Source organism: Adiantum capillus-veneris, chromosome 2 (genome assembly GCF_014529385.1).
Source record: "Adiantum capillus-veneris isolate H3 chromosome 2, ASM1452938v2, whole genome shotgun sequence".
Lineage (NCBI taxonomy): Eukaryota > Viridiplantae > Streptophyta > Polypodiopsida > Polypodiales > Pteridaceae > Adiantum > Adiantum capillus-veneris.
This window is the reverse complement of record NC_140932.1, coordinates 144,990,918-145,017,830: the sequence shown is the minus strand read 5'-3', so window position 1 is coordinate 145,017,830 and position 26,913 is coordinate 144,990,918. Positions and strand designations below refer to the sequence as shown.

Genomic DNA, 26,913 nt, shown 5'->3' with positions numbered 1-26,913 from the left:
GATACAGTTGCAATAGCTGAGGTGAATCAGCCAATTCAGACTCTTCCATCCATTTGGCATCCCAAGAACAAGCGTCTCATCCACTTCTTCTACTTCGGGCTGTTCCTTATCAAGCATATTCTCTGGCACATCACCAACAAAAGGCCTTAGAAGACTGCAATAAAAAGCAGTATGTATTTTCCAGTCTTTTGGTAGCTTCAACTTGTAAGCTACATCCCTTATCTTTTCTGACATCTGAAAGGACCATAATATTGCATACAAAGCTTTGGAAACAAACGTTCCTTGCCTTTCTTTTTCCTTAACATGGCCTTTCAAAGCGCAACAGTACCCAATCACCAAGTGAAAATAAAGTTCACGACGGTGAGGATCAACAACTTTCTTTTGCTTAGCCTAAGTCTTCTCGAGAGCCATCTTTATCTTCCTATATGTTTCATCCATATCTTGCACATACTTGTCTGCCTCAAATATCTTATCCTTAGTTTGCAAAATGGGTGGAACTTTCTTCCCTCCTTCCACTATTTCAAAAGGTGCCTTACCTGTTGACGTATGCAAAGTGTTATTGTAAGCATATTCGACCAATGGGAGATGGTGTTCCCGAGTTGCCTTGCGCTCTGACACATAACATTTGAGGAGATCTAGGATAGTAGAATTTGCATGTTCTAATTGTCCATCAGTTTCTGGATGAAATGAAGATATGAACTTTAGCGTAGTGCCCATGTGATATTGCTCATGAATATCTTGACCATGTGTTCTGGCTTTATATTCTTCCTGACACGAATGAAATGGGCCTGCTTATTACTAAGCCTACAAATGAGAGTCCAAATCCCATAATTGCATGTTTGCATTGTTAGAAGATCAAAGATAAAGTCCATCGCTATGCTTTCCCATGACCTATTAGGGATCGGCAATGGCTGCAACAATCTCGATTGCTTTTGCCTATCAAATTTGACTTTCTGACATACTAGGCACGATCTTACAAATGTGTCAACATCTTGACGTAAAGCTGGCCAATAGAAAATGCCTCAACCCCACTCACTGTTGCATCAATTCAACGATGCCCACCATATGGTAGAGCATGCCTTTCCATCAAAACCTTTGGCCGTAACTGTTTAGTAATACATGGCTTTCCATGCATCATGAAAAAGTCATTCTTAAGCATATACTAGCGCATGATATTTCCCATCAACAAGCTAATCATAGATCCTTGCAAAATCTAAATCTTCAGCTTACTGTGACTTCATTTCGTCTAGTTCACAATGGTACGGAATTGACACTGCTTAAATTTGGGGCTTTCATGACAACGCATCAGCCACCACATTCTTTCTCCCTTGCCCATGCACAATTTAAAAATGGAACATTGACAAGATGTTTGCCCATCGCATGTGTTTCTCAAACAACGTCCTTTGTGTGAGAAAATATCCCAAGGTTTGATGATCTGTTTGGACAACAAAACCAGCCCCTAACAGATACTGTTTCCAGCTAGTGAGAGCATGAATTCCTGCCATCAATTCTTTCTCATAAACTTGCAAGTTCCTTTCGGTCTTCAAAAAAATTATGCTCTCATATGCGACTACTCGGCCATTCTGCATTAGATCTGCACCAAGACTGTGGCCACATTGCATCACATTCAACCACAAAACGTTTCGAAAGATCTGCCAAATTGACTTCCGGCTCTAAAATCCACCTCTCTTTCATGTGTTTCAAGGCTAGAATTTCCTTGTCGTCCACTGAAAGTAACTCCTTTCCCTTGCAGTGCATGGAGTGGAGAAGCAATCTCAGCAAAATTTCGGATGAACATCCTGTAGTAGGAACATAAGTCTAGAAAACTTTGAATGTCATGTACGGACTTCAAGTTTCGCCATTATCTAATTGCTTCGAATTTGGCGGGATCCATGCGTATCCCATCATTTGAAACAGTGTGCCGTAGGAAGTGAATCTCTTCCAAGAAGAATTCACTCTTCTTCGAATTAATGAGTAGCCTATTCTTGCGTAACTCATTGGAAACTGCGGTCAAGAGATCCCTATGCTCCTCTTGAGACTTTGAATAGACAATCATGTCATCAAAGAAGGTATCCGCGTAGTTTCTATGTGGTCTAAATATTATGGCCATCATTCTATTAAGCATGGTAGGAGCATTTGTAAGACCGAATGGCATGACAAGAAACTCATAGAGACCAAATGCTGTCCTCCTGAACACAGTCTTATGGACATCTTCTGGCCTAATGTGTATGTGGTGGTACCCACTTTTTTGGTCTATCCTTGTAAACAGTGACGCTCCCTCAAGCTGATCAAGGATGTTATCTATCCTCTGTATGCGGAACCTGTTCTTGATGGTATTCTTATTCAAGGCGCGATAGTCAATGCACATGCGCCATGAACCATCCTTCTTCTGCACAAGGAGTTCAGGCGAACAAAAAGGGGATTAATTCGGGTGAATCAGCCCCTTTTCTAAAAGCTCGTTGACCTGACTCATAATCTCTTTCTGTTAGGCTTCACTAACCCTGTACGGTGGTCTATTCGATGGACTAGAACCAGGCACAAGATCTATGGTATGATCCTCACGTCTCTCACGAGGTAACTCCTGTGGCAAAGAGTCCAAAAAACAATCACTGAAACCGCTCAAAAAAGTTGACCTATCTTTATCTAAGGTAGACAAATTAGATACAACTTCAGGTATTTCTTTTGCAAAGATCAAGTACGCAGAAAGATGATTCTTTATTACAGATGAAATAGTAGAAGCAGAAACAACTGGAACAGACTCGCCTTTAAGCTTTACATGAAGGACATGAGTCTTTCCTCTACGTACAGGGCAAATCTTTTTGTTGTAAGTATCCACCATCACATGCAACCTCTAACACCATGGGATACCCAATAACACATCACAGCCCTCAAGTGGCATAATATGAAATTCTTTCACATCCACATAACTTCTCCAAAATGAGAGTAACATTCTCTCAATGACCTGGGCATGCCAAACCTGCTTCATCTATCATACCCATCTCCTATGCACGAATGCCCTACTTTGATGCCAATTCTGGTATATGAAATTTGCACGGGCCTCTGGATCAAAGAAAACCAGCATTGTCTCGTCTCTAACTTTGCCCAAAGCTCTGCACAGTTCTATGGCATCTATGTTTGGTTGGTCACCAACCAACTCTGGGACAAGTCCTGAATTGGGCTTTGGCTTCTTTCCTTTATGCCCTGACTTGTCATCCTTATCATGTGACTTCTTTTGTGGGCATTCATTAGCAAAATGTCCCTCTTCACAAATGTAACATTTCTCGCCTCTCTTAGAGTTTTCCTTTCTTCAAAAGATTTGTCGAAAAAATAGTTTTTCTGTCCTTGTCCTCACCCATAAGAAGATTTAGACTGCTTCTTGAACATGTCCGCTTCATCACTGTTGGAGGGTTTCTATGTGAGAGCCACAAAAGGCTTTGCTACAGCATTGCCCTTCGCTGAAACTGTTTACCCAGGGACCCTTTCTTGTGGCTATTAAATCCATCGGAATCTCCCACATAGCATTCACTCGTACCATTTTGTCATCACATCCACTTTAAAAGTGTTAATAAGCCATGCAGGTGCAAAAAGTTTTTTGAATTAGACCCACGTTGTTGGGGCTTGACCCTGATTCAATAAAGCAGTCCACCCTCGGAGCGTATTCCCTTTCAAGAAAGTGGCAGCCTTGCGTATCTTCGAAAACTCTATGCAACATAAGCTGCATCAAACTATTGTATGAAGGTCAAAGCCTTCAGTTGATCCTCAGTTCCTCTAAAAGTTTCAAACTTCACTCCTTGCCTTCCTTCCTTGTAATCCTTTGGCTGACTCAATGGAGTAACATTGTCATAAACAGGTGCCTGCAAAATTGGTCCTCGAGGATTGACCATTCCAGCACTCGCATCACCAGTTTTACCTGTTATATTGCATTTTGGGCATATGGCTGCCAAAAACCAGCCAAACAAAATTCTGTTCCAGGCACTCTAAATTAACCATAAGCACCCTGAAAACGTGGTTGAACACCCATATTCCCATACATAGGGTTACCCAAGCCTGTTTGCATTGTCCCGAACACATTCCCTAGCATGTAACTTGTGGAAGGTCCAGCCATAGCTTGGAACACCGATGCACATCCAAATAACCACGATATGAAGTAGGTAAGGGAAAGGTCTAATGCGTAGCCTGTTCATTACTCCCTTGACCATTCAGAAACGGTTCCTCCAGCTAAAGCAAATTGCTTAGGATTAATGGACACCGCTGGTTCTCAACCACATGGGCTTTCCCTTCAGTATCACGAGTCCTCTGTGCATTGGAAATCTCCTTTTCCTGCAACAACTCAGTCATACCCTGTGTCGGAGCCTTTAAATCGTGTGAGGAGCCTGCAGGAACTCCTGCATCCTTAAGTTGTTAGCCAACTGCCCATGCAACTACGCAGTTGAGATCTCAGCAACCTATCCTCTATTTGAAGAGTTGAAGGCACTTTCTATGTGCCCCATGAGAAAGATCTCTCTTGAAGAACTTGGTCTCTCTTCTCTGCCATAATAACAAGTGTTGCTTTCACCCACAACAATCCACGTTGCACTTTTTGAAGAAAAAGTGACTATCTATAACCAGCCTGTACATATTACAGGGTGATACTATTTCAATTACCTATTAACTTTACAAAGAGCACTGAGAAGAAAAGAGAGCACAGATGCGTCCAGCGACTAGAATGTCACTGCGCACACAAGACCCACACCCTATACGCCCCAGAGCTTGGCACTCCTTTCAGTATTTCTTTATTCAATCAAGAGTTGATGATGTCAACACTTAGACCAAACTCTCGCAAAGCTGTCAAAACCTGGCGAAGGCTGAAAACACAGATTTCCGGCCTGATTTCGGCAACAGAACGACGCCAAAACCCTTATAGGTCAAAAGTGCCTGTCTAGGACGGATTCCGTCGCAATTTAGAAGCTTTCTCGTGAGTTGTAACAGAATTTCAGCGTGCTGTAATTCTCATTGTCAGGTGCCCAAAACCCTATACACGCATCCCAAGGCTTTCTCGAGGCTACCCCGGTGTTACCTGGTAAATTAAGTGTGAAACCCTAAACCTCCTAAAAAACACAGCAGGCTGTAATTCTTTGTTTTTTTTTTTTTAGCGGAGCGAACTCGCCTGCATGTGTCCCAAGGACTCCCGCATGCAATGGGACAGTTCCCCTTTAATTTGGACGAGTTTTCAAGCGGGAAAACTCTCCAAATTCGTAATCTTTCACGATGGAACTGTGCGTACCTTTGGGGGATTCGCAGTTAGCTAATTCGGTTCCTGTTCAGAAGGCTCTTGCCTTGGTAAAGGCGCACAAAACCCTCATAACTGTACACGATCATCTGAGTAGCCCAACTAGTGGGGCATTACCATGTGCGCAAAGGGCATAGAGAAATACAGCAGAGCAAATCATCGCGCTATGTGAGACAAAGGAGAAGGCAAGCTTTCCATAAAAGTTGTGAGTAGTGGGTGGACGTTCACAGTTTTCAGGGAAAGCTTGCCTTCTCCTTTGTAATCGAAATAGTAACGCCCTCCACTGTGTACAGGCCAGTTATATGGTTCCATCGACGGGATAGTCACTTTTTCTTCAAAAAGTGCAGCGTGGATTGTTGTGGATGAAAGCAACGAAGAGCTTGTCTTTATGGCAGAGAAAAGAGACCAAGTACCTGAAGAGGGATCTTCAGCACATGGCATAGAGAAAGTTCCTTCAACTCTTCAAGAAGAGGACAGGTCATTTCGAGCTCAATTGCATTGCATAAAAATGTTTCAGCAGTTGGCTAGCAACCCAAATATGTGATGAGCACGCGGCAGTGTGTGCAAGTGATGGAGCATGAGGAGATGTGCAGGGCTTGTGCTTTGGAGAGAGGCGAAGGCCTGCAGAGAAGAGGGCGCTAGGGAACGAAGAAGAAGAGGGGGAGAGAGAGCGCTACACTTTTTGGGAAGGGAATAAGTAAGTGAGTAAATGGGCTCACTTTCCCTTTATTTAAAGTAAAGGACCATTTTTAAGTTAGTGGCAAAGTTCAATGTGAACTTGGCAAAAGGTTAGTAACCTTTCAAAATATACATTAAAGGGGTCATTTGGGCCTTTATCCCAACAACCTGCCACTTAAAGGTATAAATGGCACCTTTAAGCTACGTGACTCACACCATCTGTATGCCTTGATGATGTTGTGCTTTGGATAAACACTTAGTGAGAGCATCTGCTAGATTTTGTGATGTATGGACCTTAACCAATGTAATAAGGCCATCTTCAAGCACTTCTCGAATGAAGTGATACCGCACATCAATATGCTTTGTACATCCATGAAACATGGCATTCTTTGCCAGACATATGGCACTCTGGCTATCACAACCAAGCATAGGTGCCTTGTTAGGCAAACCAAACTCGCTGAATAGACGTGCTAGCCAAATGGCTTCTTTGGAAGCCTCAGTGGCTGAAATATATCCGGTCTCTGTCGTCGACAATGCAACGATCTTTTGCAATCTAGAACACCATGAAACAGAACCTCCAGCTAGAGTAAACACATAGCCACTTGTGGATTTCTGTGTATCCACATCACCAGCCATGTCAGAGTCACGAAATCCCTTCAACTCCAATGGTCCTTTACCATAGCAGAGGCATTTGTTTTTAGTACCTTTCAAGTACCTCATAATGGACTTCACTGCATCCCAATGCAACCTGCCTGGATTAGCAATAAACCCACAACTCCCACTGCATGGGCTATGTCAAGCCTATAGCAACCATAGCATACATAAGTGAATCACAAGCTCAAGCGTAAGGCACAGTTTTCATGTCATTGGCTTCTTCCTTTGACTTGGGACAATCATCCTTGGAGATTTTGACATATGGTTGTAATGGCATGCCAAGAGGCTTTGCTTCAGCCATGTTAAAACTGTCCAGCACCTTTTCAATGTACTTTTCTTGCGACAAATACAATATGCGCTGGTCCCTTTGCCTTCTCACACCCACTCCAAGTATATGTTCAGCTGCCCCAAGGTCTTTCATTGAAAATGCAGATTTCAACTGCCCTTTAAGAGCATCAACATGGCTTCTTTTCTTTGCAGCTATCAACATATCATCCACATAGACCACAAGAATGATAGGGTTGCCATCCGCATCACGTTTTGTATACAAACAATGGTCTGCATGGCTTCTTTTGTAACCATGTTTGAGCATTAAGCGATCAAACTTCTTGTACCCATACAAGCTTCTATTGAACATACATACCAAATGTTCCTTGCCAGGAATAACAAAACCCTCGGGTTGCTTCATGTAAAGCTCCTCCTCGACATCACCATGCAAGAAAGCGGTATGTACATCCATTTGGTCCATTTCAAAATCAAGAGTAGCCACTATGGCAAACAATACACGCAAAGTGGTCATCTTCACAACGGGAGAGAACACTTCCTGAAAGTCTATGCCCTTGGTTTGAACATATCCTTTTGCAACTAGCCTTGCCTTATACTTGGGTTTTGCATCAATTGTCTTGATTTTATACATCCATTTGTTAGGAATAGCCTTCATTTCTTTGGGCAATTCCACCAAATCCCAAGTATGATTAGCAAGCAAAGCTTTAATCTCTTCCTGCATAGCAAGCTCCCACTCGTCGCTGTGCTCACATGTCTTTGCCTCTTTATACGTAGGAGGCTCTCCGTCATCTGTCAACATAATGTAATGCAGAGAGGGATCATATCTGCTCACAGGCCGTCTTTGATGAGTAGACCGCCTCACCCAATGAACCACATTATCCGGTAATGGGTATGTATCGGGTAGCATGATAAAATCATCAACAATGGACTGCTGTACATCATTTTCAGCACCATTTTCAGCATTGATTCGTGGCTGCAAATGCCCTTCAGGAGCCTCAATTCACTGTCCAACATCTTCTGGCTCAAACACCACTGGATCATCTACATTTTCAGCCATATGTGGTGTATCCTAAGGGTCAATAGTAGGCCTAACAGGTGGCTGGTCATGCTGAAATTTGACCCTTTTATGGTCATGTTTTGAGGCACAATTGTTTTGAAGCAGCCTTGCCTCATTAAAGACAACATCCCGGCTGCGTACAACCCTTTTGAGCTGAGGTAACCAAATCTTGTAACCCATTTCACCTTCTTCACCATATCCCATGAAAAGACCTTTATTGGACTTGGCATCTAGTTTACTCCTTAACTCAGGTCTAACATGCACAAAAGACTCGCAACCAAAAATGCATAAGTGATCATATGAAGCAGGCTTGTCAGACAAAAGCTCTTCAGGGATGTCACCTTTCAAAGACATGTGAGGTTCAAAGCTCTCCCCGAAACCAATGAGAGATTACCTGTGGACAACATACATCTCACCCTCTCACAAAGTGTCCTATTGAATTTTTCAACCACACCATTAGAAGAGGGGCTGTATGCCACAGTAGCTCCCTCTTAATGCCCAAATTTTCACAAAATTTGTTAAATTCAGTACTTGTGAACTCCCCTCTATTGTCTGTACGCAAGCATTTTAGTTTTCTACCTGTTTGGGTGGTCACAAATGCATGAAATTTCTTAAACGCAACAAAGGCTTCATCCTTAGATTTAAGCAAATAAACCCAAATTTGCCTAGAATGATCATCAACAAAAGAGACAAAGTAGCATGCACCTCCCATAGACTTAGTAGGCATGCTACATACATCAGAATGTACAAGATCAAGCACACAACATTTATGAGAGACACCGGAGTAATAGGAACCCTTTACTTGCTTGCCATATTGACATTCATTACAAAAGTCAAGCTTTGTGCCTTCAGCATCAAGCTTGTTCAAAGTACAAAGCTTACAAAAGCCCTTTTGGCTCATATGGCCAAGCCTCTTGTGCCACAACTCCATGTGAGAGTTAATTTCAGCCAATGCAATAAACTTGTCCAACACGACCTCTCCACTTGCTTTCCTCCTGATTTCCTCATTCAAGATAGAACCCCTAACACCATCAAAGGTCAAATTGGGGTTATTCGACAAGGAAATCACCAATGGTTCCCATGAATCGGGTAAGGTCATAAGAAGGAAGATAGCTTTCAGCTTATCATCAAAAGGAGGCAAACTTAAATCCTGTAACTGCGACAAAGTACCTGCGAACAATGACAAGGGCTCTGCAGCGCTCTTGGACTCATCTATTTGGATGCCAACAAGTTTTCGCATCAAATACACTTGGTTGACAGGCGTTGTATTCTCATACATCGCCTTTAACTTCTCCCACACATCAAAAGCATTTGTGAGACCTTTAAAATCAATGACTGTCTCATCGGTCATGGCCATTTTAATGTATGTAACTACCTTCCTCTTCAGGCTTCATCCGTCATATTCTGTGGCTTTACCTGTTCAAGTGCCCCTTCGCAATCCTTAAGAAATAGGATTCCATGGACCCTGTCTTTCCAAAGGTCGAAACCTGTTCAATCAAACCTCCTAATCTCGAAGAGATTCTTCACATATGAAGAACATGAGGCCATAGTTGCACGAATAAGAGGGCTTATACGCTGAATTTTTGGACAAAATGCACCAAAACTGAAGTATAACCTCACAAAAGAGTGCACTATAGCTCCAAATGGTCACATGAGCAATTTGGGGAAAATAGGTCGATTTAGGCACAAAAAGCAATTTCTAAAATTTATGCGCAGGAAATTTCAGCGAGTGAATTTGTGCTCAAAAACAACAATTTTAGTTATATTTAACCTCACAGAACATACATAAGGCTAATGCACAGCCTTCAGAAGCATATCCGAGCAAAAGCCCCAATTTGTAGCATCATATTGCACAAAATTGAGCCACAAATGGTCATACATAGCCAAAACTTGTCAAATGTGCGTAGATTGCATCAATTTGCACTTTCCTCAATGTAGATGCATCAAAAATAAACTTGCAAAAACCTGCGTAAATCTGAAAATTGTTGAAAAACACCTGTTTTGGGACCTGTTTTTTGGCAATTTCTTTATTTTCGGGTAACGGGGACCTAGTAAAGATGTTCCCACACCTTAATACATGATTTGCAAAACCTGTATTTTGCTGTGATAACCTGTAATTTGCCAATTTTGACCTAATTTCAGCCTGTGTTAGGTCAATCTGACTTGCCGGAAGCCCTCTAGTGTCCGAGTACGAGTCCTTTGGCGATGAAATTGCAAAACCTTGCGTGAGAATTGACCTCCTTGGCTGAAAATCAGCGTTTGGAGGTTTGGGAGCAAACCCTAATTTGGCTCTGATACGAGTTGATGAGCACGCGACAGTGTGTGCAAGTGATGGACCACGAGGAGATATGTAGGGCTTGTGCTTTGGAGAGAGGCGAAAGCCTGCAGAGAAGAGGGCGCTAGGGAACAAAGAAGAACAGGGAGAGAGAGAGCGCTACACGATTTGGGAAGGGAATAAGTAAGTGAGTAAATGGGCTCGCTTTCCATTTATTAAAAGTATAGGACCATTTTTAAGTTAGTGGCCAAGTTGAATGTGAACTTGGCCAAAGGTTAGTAACCTTTAAAAATATACATTAAAGGGGTCATTTGGGCCTTTACCTCAACAATATGCAGGAGTTCTTATAGGCTACTACACAGAAATTTCAAGTTCCCACACAAGGTTTTCAGCCTCCGACACAGCACATGCCTGATCCGTTGCAGGAAAAGGAGAATTCCAATGCACAAATGACTCGTGATGCTCAAGGGAAAGACCATGTGGTTAAGAAACCAGCGGTGTCTGAAACCGGCCCATAGGGCGGTAGACTTGGCTTTCACACGAAATTCTTCACTGTGAACACACACAAAGAGCACTTAAGAAAGGTAACATGCGACGGAAATTAACACTTAAGCACACACACACGGGGCTGGGAAACTAGAATGCTCCGAGCAGACGCCAACAACCTGTAGACCCAAATTTGGCGCCCCTTTGAGTATTTCTTTATTCTTTAAGGGGGTAAGTACAAAGAAGAGTCCTGGGAATTCTTTGCCTGTATCCAACTAGATACCACCTGTTTTGGTAAAATTTCGACAACATAACAACACCAAAACTTGCCCGAAACCAATTCCCCTGCTGCAACTCACTTCCACTGACATTAACCCTCTGATTTCTGCCCAAAAACAGTAAATTCAGCATGCTGTATTTACTGGTTTTTGCCCTGTTTTCAGTCCTAAACACTCCCCAAACTGTCCTCTAGCAGTGGGGCACTGTTCCCAATAGTTCTGGCGTCCGTGTGGCTGAAAAACAGTCAAAATTCAGCGCATAACCAACGCTGAAAATGCACCTGTACGGTGAGGTTATCACCCTCACCAGTGTCTACTTTTGGTGTAGCAAATAGCTACTCCTGTTCCTGCTCAAAGAGACTCTTGCCTCAGCAAAAACGCATGTAATCATACAGCGTACATGAGTCAAATGAATAGCCCTCTTCTAGGGAGTCACATTACTGCACATAGGGAGAAGAGAGAGAGCAATATGAGGTGTGCAGGACATGACTTCTTGCACCACACTCAAAATAAGAGGGAGAGCTTGCAGTCAATAGCTCTTAACCTGTGCAGGCAGCAAATGAGCTCTCAAAAATCTCCCGAATGGTTGCCCATTTGAGTTTGCAGTAGAGTTCTCAAATGTTCCACTTTTCATTCTGGAGGTAATAACACGAACAGATTTCATGGCCCAAAATAGCAGTTCCCTAATTTTAAGGAGATGCTTACGTTGGGCTCCCATTGGTCTATCATCCCCATTGGGACCGCATCCAAAAATGCAATGTGGCCCAACTGTCGGGTACTTACCTTTGGTGACCCCACTTGAGTTCACTTCCTAGTATCCACCAACTTGCTAAGCGCGACGGGGGGAACTACATGATCTTGAACGGAGCCTAGACATCCTCTTACTATACGAATTCCAGTGCGGACCAACTTCCCGTCTGCGGGGGTGAAACTACCGTTCACATTGGCCATACAATGTCTGACCATTTGCAACTTCAAAAAGAGGGTCTCGAAAATAAAACAAAAATCATTCGAAAGAACCAAACAACTAAGATTAGCAGGTGCCACATCCTGGGGACATAGTTGATAGTTGTCACGTCCTCATGACATACCCCCCTCTTGAAATCGCAAACATCCTCAATAGCATACCGTAAATACACGCCACTGATAATCTTGTGTTCTCAGCACTCTTTTATCATCGCATGTATCCCCAAGAAAGGTCGTAACACATAGATACAAATGACTTAATGAGACCTTCATACTTTGTCATTTCGATCTATTACACTGAATTCATATGTACAATTTGATGTACTAGCCCTATCATTACCCCTCCTTTGCACACGTTGTGTTAGAGCATAAGTAGGTTGTAACCCGAAGGCTTCAAGGTAAAGCTGCAATACGTTTGGTGACTCTCACAGTTCATGCTCTTCCATCCACTTTGCATCCATAGGTGGATAGTTCTTGAACTTCACCAAATAGTGTCTTGCAACCTACAGGTCCTTTAACTTTTCTGTCCTTATGTGCCAAAACTTGCTCAAGTACCAGGATCTCATTAAGTTCCTCAACTTCTGGTTGATCCTCATCTGGCATATCTTCTCGCACATCACCCATGAAGGGTCTAAGAAGACTCACGTGAAACGCATTATGAATCTTTCACGCATCAGGCAATTTCAGCCTGTAAGCTACATTGTTGATCTTGTCAAGCACTTGAAAAGGCCCATAGTAACGCATGTTGAGCTCAGGAAACAACCATTCCTTGCCCTTCATCTTCTTTAACCTTGCCTTCTTGAACCTTAAGAGAACCCAATCACCAGGTGATAACAGCAATTCACGACGGTGACGATCAGCAACCTTTCTCTGCTTTGCCCGAGTCTTCAGTAAGGCAACCTTCTTATACATTTCATCTATGTTTTCAACATATTAATCTGCCTCAACGATCTTGTCCTTTGTATGCAAAATGGCAGGAGCTTTTTTGCCGCCTTCAACAATCTCAAAAGGTGCTTTACCAGTCGCAGCGAATGCGGCGTATTATTGTATGCATACTCGAGCATAGGCAAATATTGTTCCCACGTGCAGTTATTATCTGACATGTAGCATTTCAGCAGATCTAAGACATTAGAATAAGCCTCTTCTGACTATCCATTAGTTTGTGGATGAAACAAAGACGAGATAATGCCCATGTTCTCAAACAATCCTCTCCAGAACAAACTTGTCATGCGAGGATCACGATCACGGACAATCAATTGTGGCGTACCATAGTACTTAAACACATTGTACATGAATAAGCGGGCCATTTGATCAGATCTTCTCTTCTTCCTAACAGGGATAAAATGGGCATGCTTGCTGAACCTGCACATAATGGTGCATATATCATCATTCCTTGTTGGCGTTCTTGGAAGATCAAAGATAAAGTCCATAGCAATGCTTTCCCATGGCTTAGCCAGAACCTCTACCCAAGGTAGGCCAACAGAAGAATGTCTCTACCGCTTTAACTGTCGCATCAATACCACGATGCCCTGCATACGGTAGGACATGACTCTCTACCATGACCTTATGTTGCAATGGCCTAGTGACACAAAGTCTACCATTCATCATTATAAAATCATCTGTGAGGAGGTAGTGCTTATGATGTTGCCCCTCTTGCAACTGTTCAAAAATCCTTGCAAAATCTTCATCAGTGGCATATTGTTCCTTCATGTCATCTACCTCATGATGATAATAAATTGACACAACTGAAATTTGTGGCTTCCTTGATAACGCATCAGCCACAACATTCTGCTTGCCTTCCACATGCAGAATCTGGAAGTGCAACATAGAAAGAATGTTTGCCTATCGCATATGCTTTTCTGATAGCTATGACTGTGTCAAAAAGTATCGCAAGGTCTGATGGTCTGTTTGGACAACAAAATCAATACCTAAAAGGTAGTGTTTCCAACTATGAAAGCGCATGAATCACGGCCAAGCGCTCTTTCTCATAGACTTGCATAGTCTTCTGTGGTCCTTGCAAAATTCGGCTCTCATAAGCTACTACCCGTCCATCTTGCATTAGCACAGCTCCGATGCTACTACCACACGTGTCACACTGGACCACAAATGACTTCCTAAGATCTATTAAAACAATTACTCGATTTGAATCGCTTTTTCCTCAAGAATTGAGCCTCGATTGTTTTGAGTAAAGACACAAAGTACAAAAACGCAGGATTACACTATGGCTGACAAAGGGAAGGGCATTATGGAAGAGGGTTCCTCTCCTATGATGTTTGCGATTGGTGAGAGTTCACGGTCACGACTGTCTGTACCTCCTGTTGATGTGAATGTTCCTCCAATAAAGGGCTTTATGACTGAGCAACTTGAGGATGATACGTTCAAGAGTCAGTTAGTTGCTGCAATGAATGTGTTTTCACAAGTGGTGTAGAACCCAAGGTTTATAGAGTTCTTGCAAGCGCCACTAGTGCTACAGCAAAATAGACAACCTACACCGCGAACAGAGCTTGTTGAGGCTCAAGCCCAAGTACTTCATGCGTCCCAACAGGATAGGGAGCACTCGCATGTTGCAGAGCCAGGGGCTCCAAAGCAGGTTCCTCCCGCCCTTGAACAGGTGGTTAGAACGCCTGTTTTATAGGCTATGCCCGTTCAGCCCGCCACCTTTCAGAGCCCGTATGCTGTCTTGAATGGACAGAGAACTGGTTACTAGGCAATGCACCCAGTTTTTCCACCACCCACGATACATCTTGGCTATTTCGGGGGTGGATCTATGTTCCACAGTATGGCTGGTTATAGGCCTGGAAGCCAGTCGTACATGCCAGGAACAGTGTTTGGGGGTATGCAAGACAGGATGCCAAACCCCATGTATGGTAGCATCGGCATGCAAGAAGGTTTTCAGAGCAACCAGGGCCAGTTTGGGGTGCTAGACAGTCATTTTGGCATGGCTGGTTTTTCTTAACAGCAGCCAACTATGGCACCTATAACGCAAAATGTCAATGGCCAAGACTCACCGATGATTCTTACTACAGTGCCCATGTTGCAAACAATTCCTTATAACAGTTTGGGGGCACTGGAAAAGCCAAAAGCTTACAAAGAAGGTGGGGCACCTATTAAGTTTAGCACTTTCAGCCGCTTCGAGGGTAAGGCAAAGGTTCTTACTTTCCTCCAGCAATTTGATACAGTTTATGTAGGAGGGAATTTTACAGAGGCCTAAGGTCAGGAAAGCTGGCACTTTCTTGATAGACAATGCGCTTACATGGTGGACGACATTGTTAATGCAAGGACTTGCACCCGCCACTTGGGTCTACTTCAAGCAAATGTTTGCATCTGCTTGGCTGTCAAATGAATTTGAAGCTAACGTCATGACAGATTGGCACCAGCTTACTTCGGCTACATGCAAGAGCTTGCTGGAGTACAACCGGAGGTTCTGTAAAGCGTTACTCTCAATAACCTCCTTCAGATTTGTGCCATTGACAGAGAAGATAGAGAAGTACTATTGTGGGCTGCCTAAAGAGCTTCGGGTTTCTGTACCAAGAACGGAGTGGCTACCCTCACCCAGCTCATGGAAGTTGCTAACACTGGTCTTGCCTTGTTGAAAGGAGAGGACAGTGGGTTTCCAAGCTACGAAAAAAGAGGGCAACAGAAGAAAAATTCACTGAAGAAGCCCTTTGTGAGAACGGCTCCTGAAGCTTCATAGGGGTCAGAAAAGACCAATAGGGATAAGGACTCTGTCGGCACTTCTGGAGCGCAGGCAAAGAAACAGAAAAGGAAGCCTTTTGTGCGTAAGACGCTCGAGGAAAAGAAGGTCCTAATGGCTGAAAACAATTGCTTTATATGCGAGCAAGCCTGGTCACTTTGGTACAAATTGGTTCCAAAGGAAAAGACCAGCTGACTCACATGATATTGAGGACCAAAAAGGCAAGAAGCCTAAACCCACGTCAGGTTTGGTGCCAGATATGGTGGGTGACAAGCCTAGTACAGATGCCAGCGAGTTATGTAGAGTGCCATAGCAAACTTTATCTCACCAGAGTTAGCTATGAAGCTGGGCATCAGAGCTCAAGAGATGGGGTACACGGCAAAGCCAGGGATGGCATGCCCTCGCCACTCATAATGTGTACGCCTATTATTGGAAAGCACTGTCTGCATATTCAGTCATATGTAGACACAGAAGAATTTTATATCATGCCATTGGAAGGGTGCGATGCGCTACTTGGAATCCCGTGGATGTTCAGAGTACATGGCATGCTGGATGCCTTCCGCAAGACGATCATTCTTTAGCTTAGGGGCAAAACTCATGCTTTGGATGTAGAGCTCAAAGGGGAGTTTGTCCCTATCGTATCTGCTTTGGCTATCACTTCTGTAATAAAGAATCAACTTTCTGTGTACTTGATTTTGTCTCTGATAATTGTCAGTCAAATTTATCTGTGGTACATAAAGAAACGTCAACATTTTTGCAAGAGTTTAGTGACTGTTTTTCTAATTGATTACCGTCGCAATTGCCGCGAGAGAGACCTTAGGATCATCAAATAGATTTGGTACCTAGGTATAGCCCACCTAATAGACCTCTCTAAAGGGTTAGTGCAGCGCAGTAGAAAGAGATTACGGGCCAGGTTGAGGAGTTATTAGACAAGGGGCTGATTCAACCTAGTTCTTCACCCTTTTACTCCATAGTGCTCCTAGTGCAGAAATATGATGGCTCATGGCGCATGTGTATTGAGTATCGTGCATTGAATAAGAATACCATCAAGGATAGGTTTCCTATTTCTAGGATTGATGATTCTCGATCGTTTAGAGGGTGCTGCAATTTTCAGCAGGATAGACCTTAAGAGTGGGTACCATCAGATTCGAATAAGGCCAGACGATGTGCACAAGACTGCGTTTAGAACGACATTTGGTCTTTATGAGTTTCTAGTGATGCGGTTTGGGCTAACAAATGCTCCTGCCACGTTCAACAGAATGATGGACCAGATTTTCCGCTCGCATCAACAATTTGTTGGGACGTTCTTCGCTGACATGATAGTCTATTCGAAGAATGAAGAGGAGCATAGGCATCACTTGACCATTGTGTTCAAAAAGCTGCGCATTCAGAGGCTACTTGTCAATCCTAAGAAAAGTGAATTCTTCCAAGAAGAGATCCACTTGCTTGGCCACATAGTCTCAAAAGATGGTGTCGGAATGGATCCCGCAAAGGTCCAAGCTATTAAGACATGGCCAAACTTGAAGACTGTGCACGACGTCAGTAGCTTCTTGGGATTGTGTACCTACTATAGAAGGTTTATCAAGAATTTTACAGTGATAGCATCACCTCAAAGGAACCTTGAAACCAGCCCGTAGCGCGGTAGACTTTGGCTTCCACCCGAAATTCTTTACTTCAAACACACACAGCACTTTTGAAAGGTAACATGTGACGGAAATTCACACTTAAGCGCGTGCGCACACACACACACACACACACGGCTCGGAAGCTAGAATGCTCCGAGCAAACGCCCAGAACCTGTAGGCCCCAAATTTGGCACCCTTAAGGTATTTCTTTATTCTTTAAGAGGGTATTTACAAAGAAGAGTCCTGGGAATTCTTTGCCTGTATCCAACTAAATACCACCTATTCAGGTAAAATTTCGGCAACATAACAGCCCCAAAACTTGCCCGAAACTAAAAAACCTGCTGCAACTCACTTCCGCTGACATTAACCCTCTGATTTTTGCCCAAAAACACTAAATTCAGCACGCTGTATTTACTGGTTTCTTCCCTGTTTTCAGCCCTAAACAGTCCCTGAACTGTCCTCTAGCAGTAGGGCGCTGTTCCCAATAGTTCTGACGTCTGTATGGCTGAAAAACAGTCAAAATTCAGCCCATAACCAGCACTAAAAAGGCAGCTGTATGGGGAGGTTATCACCGTCACCGGTGCCTGCTTTTCCAGTGGCGGTTAGCTACTCCCGTTCCTGCTCAAAGAGGCTCTCACCTTAGCAAAAACACATGTAATCACACAACTGTACATGAGTCAAATGAAGAGCCCTCTTGTGGGGAATCACATTACTGCACGTAGGGAAGAGAGAGAGCAGTGTGAGGTGTGCAGGACGTGACTTCTTGCACCACACTATACATGAGAGGGAAAGCTTGCAGTCAATAGCTCTTAACCTGTGGCAAGCAACAAATGAGCTCTCTCCGAGCTTAAAACTCAGCGCCACTTCTTCTACAAGAGGAAAGTGCACCAAAATGTGCCACTTGGCACGTTTACAAGCAATTTTCCGTTTGAGGGTTGCCGCCTAAAATCTCCCAACTGGTTGCCCTATTGACTTGCGGACAGATTTCATGGTCTAAATTAGCAGTTCTGTAAGTTAAAGGAGATGCTTCTGTTGGACTCCCACTGGTCTTCTAACCATCTATCCCCATGGGGACCGCATCCAAAAATGCAATGTGGCCCAACCATCGGGTACTTTCCTTTGGTGACCCCACCTTGGCTTTGTGCCTTTATTGGGTTCATTTCCTAGCATCCACCAACTTGCTAAGTGCGACGAGGGGACCTACATGATCTTGAACGGAGCCTAGACATCCTCTTACCATACAAAATCCAGTGCCGACCAACTTCCCGTCTGCGGGTGAAACTACCGTTCACATTGGCCATACAATGTCCAACCATTTGCAGCTTCAAAAAGAGGGTCTCAAAAATAAAACAAAAATCATTGGAAAGAAACAAACACCTAAGGTTAGCAGTTCCCACGTCCTTGTGACATAGTTAACAGTTGCCATGTCCTCGTGACAGTGTTCAATGGTCAAAGGCAAATTGCTTTAGCTGGACAGGACCCGTTTGTGAATGGTCAAGGGAGTAATGAAGAGGCTATGCGTTAAACCTTTCCCTTAACTACTACATATCCTGGTCATCTTGGAGGTGGTTCAGTGTTTCAAGCTATGACCTTCCAATGGATATATGCCAGGGAATGGGTTCGGGACAATGCAAACAAACATGGGTAACTCTATGTCCCGGAACATGGGTGTCGAAGTTTTGTTTCAAGGTACCTGTGGTCGACCATTTAGAGTGCCTGGAACACAATTTGGTATGGATGGTTTTATGCAGCCATACGTACGTCAAAAATGCAGATATGACACGTAAAACTGGTAATGCGAGTGCTGGAATGGACAATCGAAGAACCTGTTTTTGACAATGTGACTCCCTTGAATCAGCTTAAAGATTACAAGGTAGGTGGGCAAGGAGTGAATTTTTAGACTTTCAAAGGAACTGAGGATCAACTGAAGGTTTGACCTTCATACAACAGTTTGATGCAGCTTATCCTGGAGGAAACTTCACAAAGTCTTTGAAGATACGCAAGGCTGCCACTTTCTTGAAAGGGAATGCGTTGCAATGGTGGACTGTATTGTTCAACCAAGGTCAAGCCCCAACAACATGGGTCCAATTCAAACAACTTTTTGCACCTGCACGGCTTACGAACACTTTTGAAGTGGATGTGATGACAGAATGGCACGAGTTGAATGCTAAACTATGGGCGAATATTGAGGAGTACAATAAACAGTTCCAGGCCGCACCGTTGCCAGCAACCTCTTATAGGTTTGTGCCATTGTCAGAACACATTGGGAAGTTCTGTTGCTGATTGCCGAAGAAAATCAGGGACTATTGCACACAGACTAACTTCATGAATATGGAGCACTTGATTGAGAATGTGAGAGTGGCAAGCAATCTGTCGAAGGGGGATTTCGATGGATATAATTGCCACAAAAAATGATCCCACGATTAATAGTTTTCAGCCAAGGGCAATGTAAACAGGGGACGGGGGGACCCGGCCCTTAATTGCGGGGACGAGACTGGGGATAAGACGCCAAAATGGAATGCAACCGCATTCATTAACGGTATGTGTGTGTGTGTGTGTCTGTGTGTGTGTGTGTGTGTGTGTGTGCGTGCGTGAGTGTGTGTGTGTGTGTGTGTGTGTTGAAAAGGGGGGGGGAAGTCTCGATGAGACGCGGGCAGGGGGCGCGTGGGTATGAGCGGGACAATACAAATTCGAAATTCAAATTTTATGAGGCCGTTTAGGCTCTAGGGGCGTTTCGCTTTGGCGAGGGGATTTCTATTTAAGAGCACCCAAGGCTCAAGTGGCTCAACGTCAAGTCTCATACTCAAGCCTCAAGGCAACTTCCCAAGCCTTGCAAGTGCCAAGTTGCCCTCCCTCCTTGACTCTCTCTCTCTCTCTCTCTCTCTCTCTCTCTCTCTCTCTCTCTCTCTCTCTCTCTCTCTCTCTCTCTCTCTCTCTCTCTCTCTCTCTCTCCAAGTCCATACTATGGAGCTTTGAGGTTTGAATCCTTAAAGGCTTGAGCCGTGAAGCCTATCCCTCTATCCTTCTCTTCGAGCTTTCTCTAGACTCTAATATCTATCATCTATGGCATCTCAAGATGGATCCCAAGCTTCTCTAAGCCCTCCTCCTTCTCCTTCCTCTGACCCCGCAGCGGCTTCTCAACCCAGTTCCTCTGTCAACTTCACATCGACATGGTGGAATAAGGTGATTGTTCTCAGTCCGGTGTGATGTCCTCTGCAAGTGCCCACCCCGCGAAATCATCACTTTGGTCTGACTTGGAAAGCACTTTAACTCTCAATGCCAAAAGTGATTCTTCTACTGTCTTTCATGGATTGGACACTGCTCCTTCTCCATCTCTCATTGCTAATATGCAAGACAAGGTTGAAAGGATTCGAGATAAGGAAACTCTCTTAGTCTCTTTTTCTCCACAGCATGACACACAGTATTTGCATGATTATGAGAAGCATGATGATTTGAATGATAATGATTTGCAAGATGATTTGGATCGAAAAGACAAACATCATGAATTGCATGAAGATGATATGATTGTTCACAAGGATGATGTGTTAGTGGATGCTTTTTCTAGCGAAGCTAACCTCGTTGTAGATTCGATCAATCACGTAGATCCGATCTTGGCTTTCAAGTCAAGGTCCAAAGAACCCCCACAGGACGATTCGATCATGCAAGACGATTCGATCTTGGCTCTCGAGCCTTGGTCCAAAGAACCCTCACAGGAAGTATTATGTATTCGCATGATTGATACGCACGCATTGTTCGAGTGTTTCATTCGTGAAGGTTTCCTATATTTTAGTCAGCATCGTTATGTGATCCCTTTTCCTAGGCATGACATATTGCATGTTGAGCACGTTTCTCTCATGGATGAGCACGAATGTATACGGATTTTTCGTGAAAAGCTGAAAAGTTTGTATGTAAGGAAGTCGCATTCCATGTCTCTTCCTTGGCATGACACAGTTTCCGAAAGAGCATATGAAAGTATGACCACCAAGCATGGGCATTTCCATTGTGATTTGCCACAGTTGATTGATTTCGATCAAACAGAAAAGATTCGATCGCATTGTTTGCATGTGTTTGATGAACGGGTTGTCACTCCGTCTCTATGTTCATCTACATTGCATACACAGTCTTTAGAGAAGACAAAATTTTTTTCCTTCACTTTACATGGAATGGGTATGTTCATGGTTTTGTGTTGGAGATGGTTTCAAGAATTTTCAGCCATGGAGATTCTTGAAGACGAAAGAAGCAGGACTCTAGACGAAGTTGTAGCACCGAAGGAGCCACAGAAGACTTTGAGTCGCTTTCGGCGCGGCCCAAAGAAGCAAGCGTTGCAGAGTTTTATGAAGTTCAAGTACCGTACGACCCATACATGAGGGTGGGCCGGCAAAGAGTCCCTTCCAGGATTCCGGATGCTGTTCGCGATCTTCTTCGGATGCTGTTCGCGATCTTCTTCGATGCCATACAGTTCGGTAACAGTACCTCACTTTGAAAAGGAGGGGATGTCACGTGACACATCCCAACCCTATGTGTCCGTGGACAAGCTACACCATAGCAGGGTTCTCGTCAGTCAAGTCAGTCTAGATTAGCAGTGATCTGGCACTTTTGTGAGTCTATTCGTAGACCATGCATGCCCAGTCACTTAGCATAGACGCATATCCTCCGGTTCCACACAGCATGATCAGCGGAATTCCCATCAGAATCCATTAGCATCAGTTAGGGGAATTTTCCAGTGCAATTTTCAATTATTATTTTTAAGTGACTTTCCAATAAAAGTAAGTAGGGCAATTTTGCTAAGTTAATATATAAGCAACCCAAGTTAGCACTTTCTGGGAGAAGAGGCAGCAGGAGCTTCCCGCTCAACAAGCAACTTCTCAGCAGTACCCCCCTCAGCATCAAGATCCATCACCATCCTTTCTTAGCCTTGGCGTTTTTTCACAGCATCAGCCTCGCCTAGAAGCTTCCCCCTTCTCGCGACGGTTCCCTTTCATGATCGACCCACAGCACCCTCAATCCAGCATTTTTCATTGCAAAAACGCTACCCCTTGATCAGCGTTTTCCATAGCAAAAACGCCAGCCAATCTCAGCTTGTCCAACGATTTCAGCCCCAACCACTAACGCTAGGAAATCTGCAGTTCAGCTTTGAAGAAAACGCAGGTTTTCAGCCATGACACAGTAGCAAAACCACCCCAAGAAGGTTGCAGATGCTCCCCTGTTTTCAGCCATAAAAACAGATATCTTTCAGCCACACAATAAAAGAACTAATCTACATAAATGCAGCAGTGAGCTGGTGTAGAACTTACTGACCACTGTTTATTGCAAAATCTAGAAAGCTTCCACCTAAATACAAAGAAGCAGCAATTGTAGGACCAACTCAAAATCTGATCTGACCTTGCTAAATTTGATGTCTGGAATGCCTTCTTGTGGCACAGTTTCACCCAAAGATTGTGCCAGTTCCTGAACAAAGCTCTGGGACTTTCACCATCTTGCCACAAAAAGGTTACAGAAAAAGATGAGAGTCACTTGCCTGTGCTATCTCCCTACGGTTGATGTAAGCAGGAAGAACATCCATTGATGCTAAATCTAGCACAAAACTATCCCAATCTGCATTCACTATGTGTGTAACTGATGCCATCATGGCCACCTGGTGCTCCCTTTTCATGCGACAAACTAGACCAAAGTCAAGGAACCTGCAAAAATAAGACAACCCCCACCTTTATTTACCTAGATGGCTTAAATATACAGTCTGTTTATAAAACTGGTGTAGAATGTATAATAAAATGTGAAGCTTCATCCAAAAGATTTTCCCATTTTAATGAACAGTACAACAGACCAAGGAAAAGAGAATTTGATTGATACAAATGTTTGCAAGAACCTACACCATTTTCCCCTCTGCTGTGTAAAGTATATTCCCTGGATGCGGATCCGCATGCAATAGACCACTATCAAATAACTGCACAAGCGAAGCTTCAACCCCCTTGTTGACCTGCATGAGGACTATTCCTTCAAAGAAAATTGTTAATGACTAGATTATAACCCATCATAGAGCTGAGTTTACTGTACCATGGAGAAAAGGCGCTGCTTTGCTTTCAGTTGTCGCTGCCTCAATTCAGCATCTGCATGGGGATTGGGCATTTCTGCTACCAGTAGCATGTCAACAGGACGGTCACCTTCTACCCATTTCATTGTAAGGACTCTCCTGGTTGAAAGGCCCCTAAGGGTTTCAGGTACTTCTACAAACATTAGCTTTGAATGGGCTTCCTGAAAAATTCAACATAAGCCGCAAATGTCAAAAGCATCAGAACCTCCAAAAAACAAAAATCAACTCAGTTCAACTGGAATACTAAGCATAAGAGGAAACAATAAGGTTCTTCAAATGTGTTGGATGAGCCTTGTCTTAAGCTCCTGTGGGCACCTCCTCGGGAACTAGATGTATATACAGGTATGCCCATAGCCCATCTACCATATCATATAAAAGTACCTACCAAGGTCAGACGCATCCCTACATATGCTCCCTAGACAAGCATGAAGTCAACAGTGATTATGTCATCAGTGGTGTACCTCAAGATGCCCATATGTCTATACAACAGGCTTGCTTATACTCTCTTTGCTCTGATTAAAGTCATGGTGTTCACTTTCGTTATGTATTGTTCGTGTCTATCCACCCAAACATAATATCCACAGAGTTTCGAAACAGGTTTTAGATGTTTCAGGAGGCTTTGGTCCATGTCTAAAACGCTGTCCAAGAGGTTGCTTAAAAAACATTAAGATAAATGTTGACATACAGATATGGACACTATAAGGTCTCACACATTGCACAAGATGTCAAAGTCAAGCATGAACTAGATGCATTATGTGCTAGAAAACTCATGGCTTACTTGAAACTTGAAACTTCAAATAGAACAAATGGCAGGGACACCACTAAAAATTCTGGTCTTCAAAGAAACACGAGTTTCAAAACCGCGGAGTATCTTTTGTGGAAGAAATGGATTTCTTGACAACTACACACCTGAACCTAAGAAACGGTATCAGAGCTAATGTGCCACTACTGTCTTCTTCTCTTAGATCCTAGCCATTGTGATGAATTACCCCTCCCACTGATATCACCCTCTACTTACTACTTGATTACCCAGGACTAATCGATCTACAAATCATCCATTGGGTATACTCTAGAATCCATCCTTCAGTTTCTCGAACACAAGATGCCGGTCACAACGGAGGTGTGATCCTCAAAATCCTCAAGATATAAAAATGAAGATACCAAGACTATCTCTAGGTCGTAATTCTCTCAAATTTCATAACATAAACATTTTTATCTAATGCAGAAGCCTCAAAATATGAAAATTCAACATACCAAGACTATTTCTTGGTTTTTCTCAAATTCCTAACATATACATTTTAATCTAATCCAAGAGGTGAAAATTTTCCCTCATACTATGCCATAAGTACAGCAAGAGGAATCTCATCTATATGAGAGCTACGTGAAGAAAGGATATCCTCAAAAACCTTGTCAGGCTCTCCACAAACAAATGCATCGCTGCCGAAGTGAAATAAAATGTCTGGAGGTGAACTCCCAATAGGGCAGTCCCTGGGCCCAGTAAACCTGTGTGATCTGAGGAGCCTCTGTTTGCTTGTCACTTGCACTCCCCTTTGCTTCCTCCTGAGTCTCGCCTCTTATCGTTTACTCCAGTTACCTGTAGACTCTTCTGTCTCTCCTGAACATCAGTCTACTATTTATGCTATAAATGCCCCACACACCAAATACATAAAACTTCCATACATCCTGTTCCACCACATACAAAACAATGTCCTAAAAGCCCAACAGGAAACTCTCGAAAGCGCATTCCCTCCATACATCCCAGGGAGAGAAAGAAAGCGAGGGTGATGCTTTATGAGAGACAGGTGAGGAATAACCCGAAGGGAATGCAACATCTGACAGTTTCCACCCTCACTCAACACCACTCCCAGGCTACTACCAATCCCTAAAATGTCCAGAAGAAACTTCGATCAACGATGTGATGCTGCAAGACCCTCACCCAAGCTAGCAAGATACATCCCCTGTCTCCAGCTACACAACTTAGAGCAATAAGCTCTACTACTAATGCAAGGGATTCATTGCAAGAGCCTGAATATCCTCGTCCAATCCCTCAACTCGAACCTAAAGCAACCTCTCTCCTGTCGCACCATCAACGTTCAATAGGGATAATCAAACTTATAGTCAATTGGATATAGATAACAAACCCTTTTCTTCATTAAGAAGATAATCTTCCTCTCAATGGGCCTTTTAAAGAGAAGGAACCTTCACCTTGGAGAGCTTGCATAGGAAAATTTCAGCATCACTACAGACGTTGGCTCCCATTGGCACACTCAGTACCATCCTTTGGCACTATCAGCTGAGAATTTCCCTTGGAAGACGAGAACTTTCCAAAACCAAGGAGAATTTTTAACAATATTTGGCCAGTAAACCACTTTCTTTCTCAAAGAGGAGTTTCTTTCACAAGAAAGGAAATTTCTCACATTCATGTACTTTGGGCATTCTTGTCTGCAGTTGCCATTGATGTACCTCGTGTATCCTTACCCATTAGCATTTTAATGTAGCTTCCAGCTGTGTCTCAAGGACGAAGAGAAGAAAGACGAAGTTGTGTAGAGATCGAGTGATACCTTGAACTCCTTCGCATTGTTCGCTTCCTGAATGTAATCTAGCTCCCCAAAAAAACCATGCCCCAACTCATCAGCATAAAGCTTCAGGTCACTTCTTCTTTTTGCAACTTTCCGAAGCACATCCAGCTGTTAGGAGAAAATGAGATGATCTGAGCTTGATAACACCCCTATAATTTCAGAGTAGCTTCAAGATAAAGATAGTGGAAGTCAAAACTTACCCCGATGCGAAGAATGTAGATATCGAGAGCAATGGACAATAAAAGATTTGGTCGCTGAACTTTGACTGCAACATCATGACCATCAATAGTTCTCCCTTTGTACACCTACTAGCAAGCATGTCAAATCTTCTTTAAAAAGAATACTAACCAAGAGGGTCTGACAGACTGCACATAATATCTAGGCACAATAAAGTATGTGTTTCTCTTTTCTCACCTGACCAAATGAGGCAGCTGCTACTGGTTTTTCTGAGAAGTCAGAAAAGATGGTGCCAATGGACCCTCCCAGTTCTTCCTCGATTATTGAGACAGCTTCACAAGTTGAGAAGGGAGGCAAATTGTCTTGCATCTCGGAAAAAACCTGGCAGGCACGATTTTTATATTGATAAAATGAACCTTGACAAAATTTAGCACACCTATTGAAAACAAACCTTCGCAGGGATCGTCCCAATTAAATCTGGCCTTGTTGACAGAGACTGTCCAACTGCAATAAAGTCTTTAAGCACAAAAGCCAAACAAAAAGAGAAAAGATAACTTTCAAAAAGCGAGTAAGGAATTACCTTTGATAAAGGTAGGGCCAAGACTAACCAGTGCCCCCTTAATAAGCTCTGCTCCTCTCCTCTGAGCTCTAGATTCAGTCCAGTCACCAGGTTTTAAAAACTTCTCAAGCTGCAATTGGAAGAGAGCGGACCCAAACACTGCAGAGACCTTACAATATCCAAGAAGAGAAACAAAAATTAACCTTCTTTTCTTTGACTTCTTCGTTAGCTGGTCAAAGC

At 43.3% G+C, this 26,913-nt stretch overlaps 1 protein-coding gene across 6 annotated transcripts in view; it reads right to left on the bottom strand.

Annotated features, from left to right (window-relative positions):
- Positions 1–26,913, bottom strand: part of ATATH8 (Protein kinase superfamily protein) — a 164,301-nt gene that overhangs the window by 58,066 nt on the left and 79,322 nt on the right. For 5 of the 6 annotated variants that reach the window (XM_086491144.1, XM_086491160.1, XM_086491170.1 and 2 more), the window contains 9 exons: positions 26,695–26,842; positions 26,566–26,618; positions 26,352–26,495; positions 26,138–26,242; positions 25,920–26,045; positions 23,322–23,519; positions 23,138–23,244; positions 22,786–22,948; positions 22,650–22,715 (listed from right to left, as the gene is read on the bottom strand). In XM_086491144.1, coding sequence (XP_086347270.1) covers positions 22,650–22,715; positions 22,786–22,948; positions 23,138–23,244; positions 23,322–23,519; positions 25,920–26,045; positions 26,138–26,242; positions 26,352–26,495; positions 26,566–26,618; positions 26,695–26,842 — 1,110 coding nt within the window. The remainder of the gene's footprint in view (positions 1–22,649; positions 22,716–22,785; positions 22,949–23,137; positions 23,245–23,321; positions 23,520–25,919; positions 26,046–26,137; positions 26,243–26,351; positions 26,496–26,565; positions 26,619–26,694; positions 26,843–26,913) is intronic. The other variant, XM_086491152.1, reaches the window with a different exon arrangement.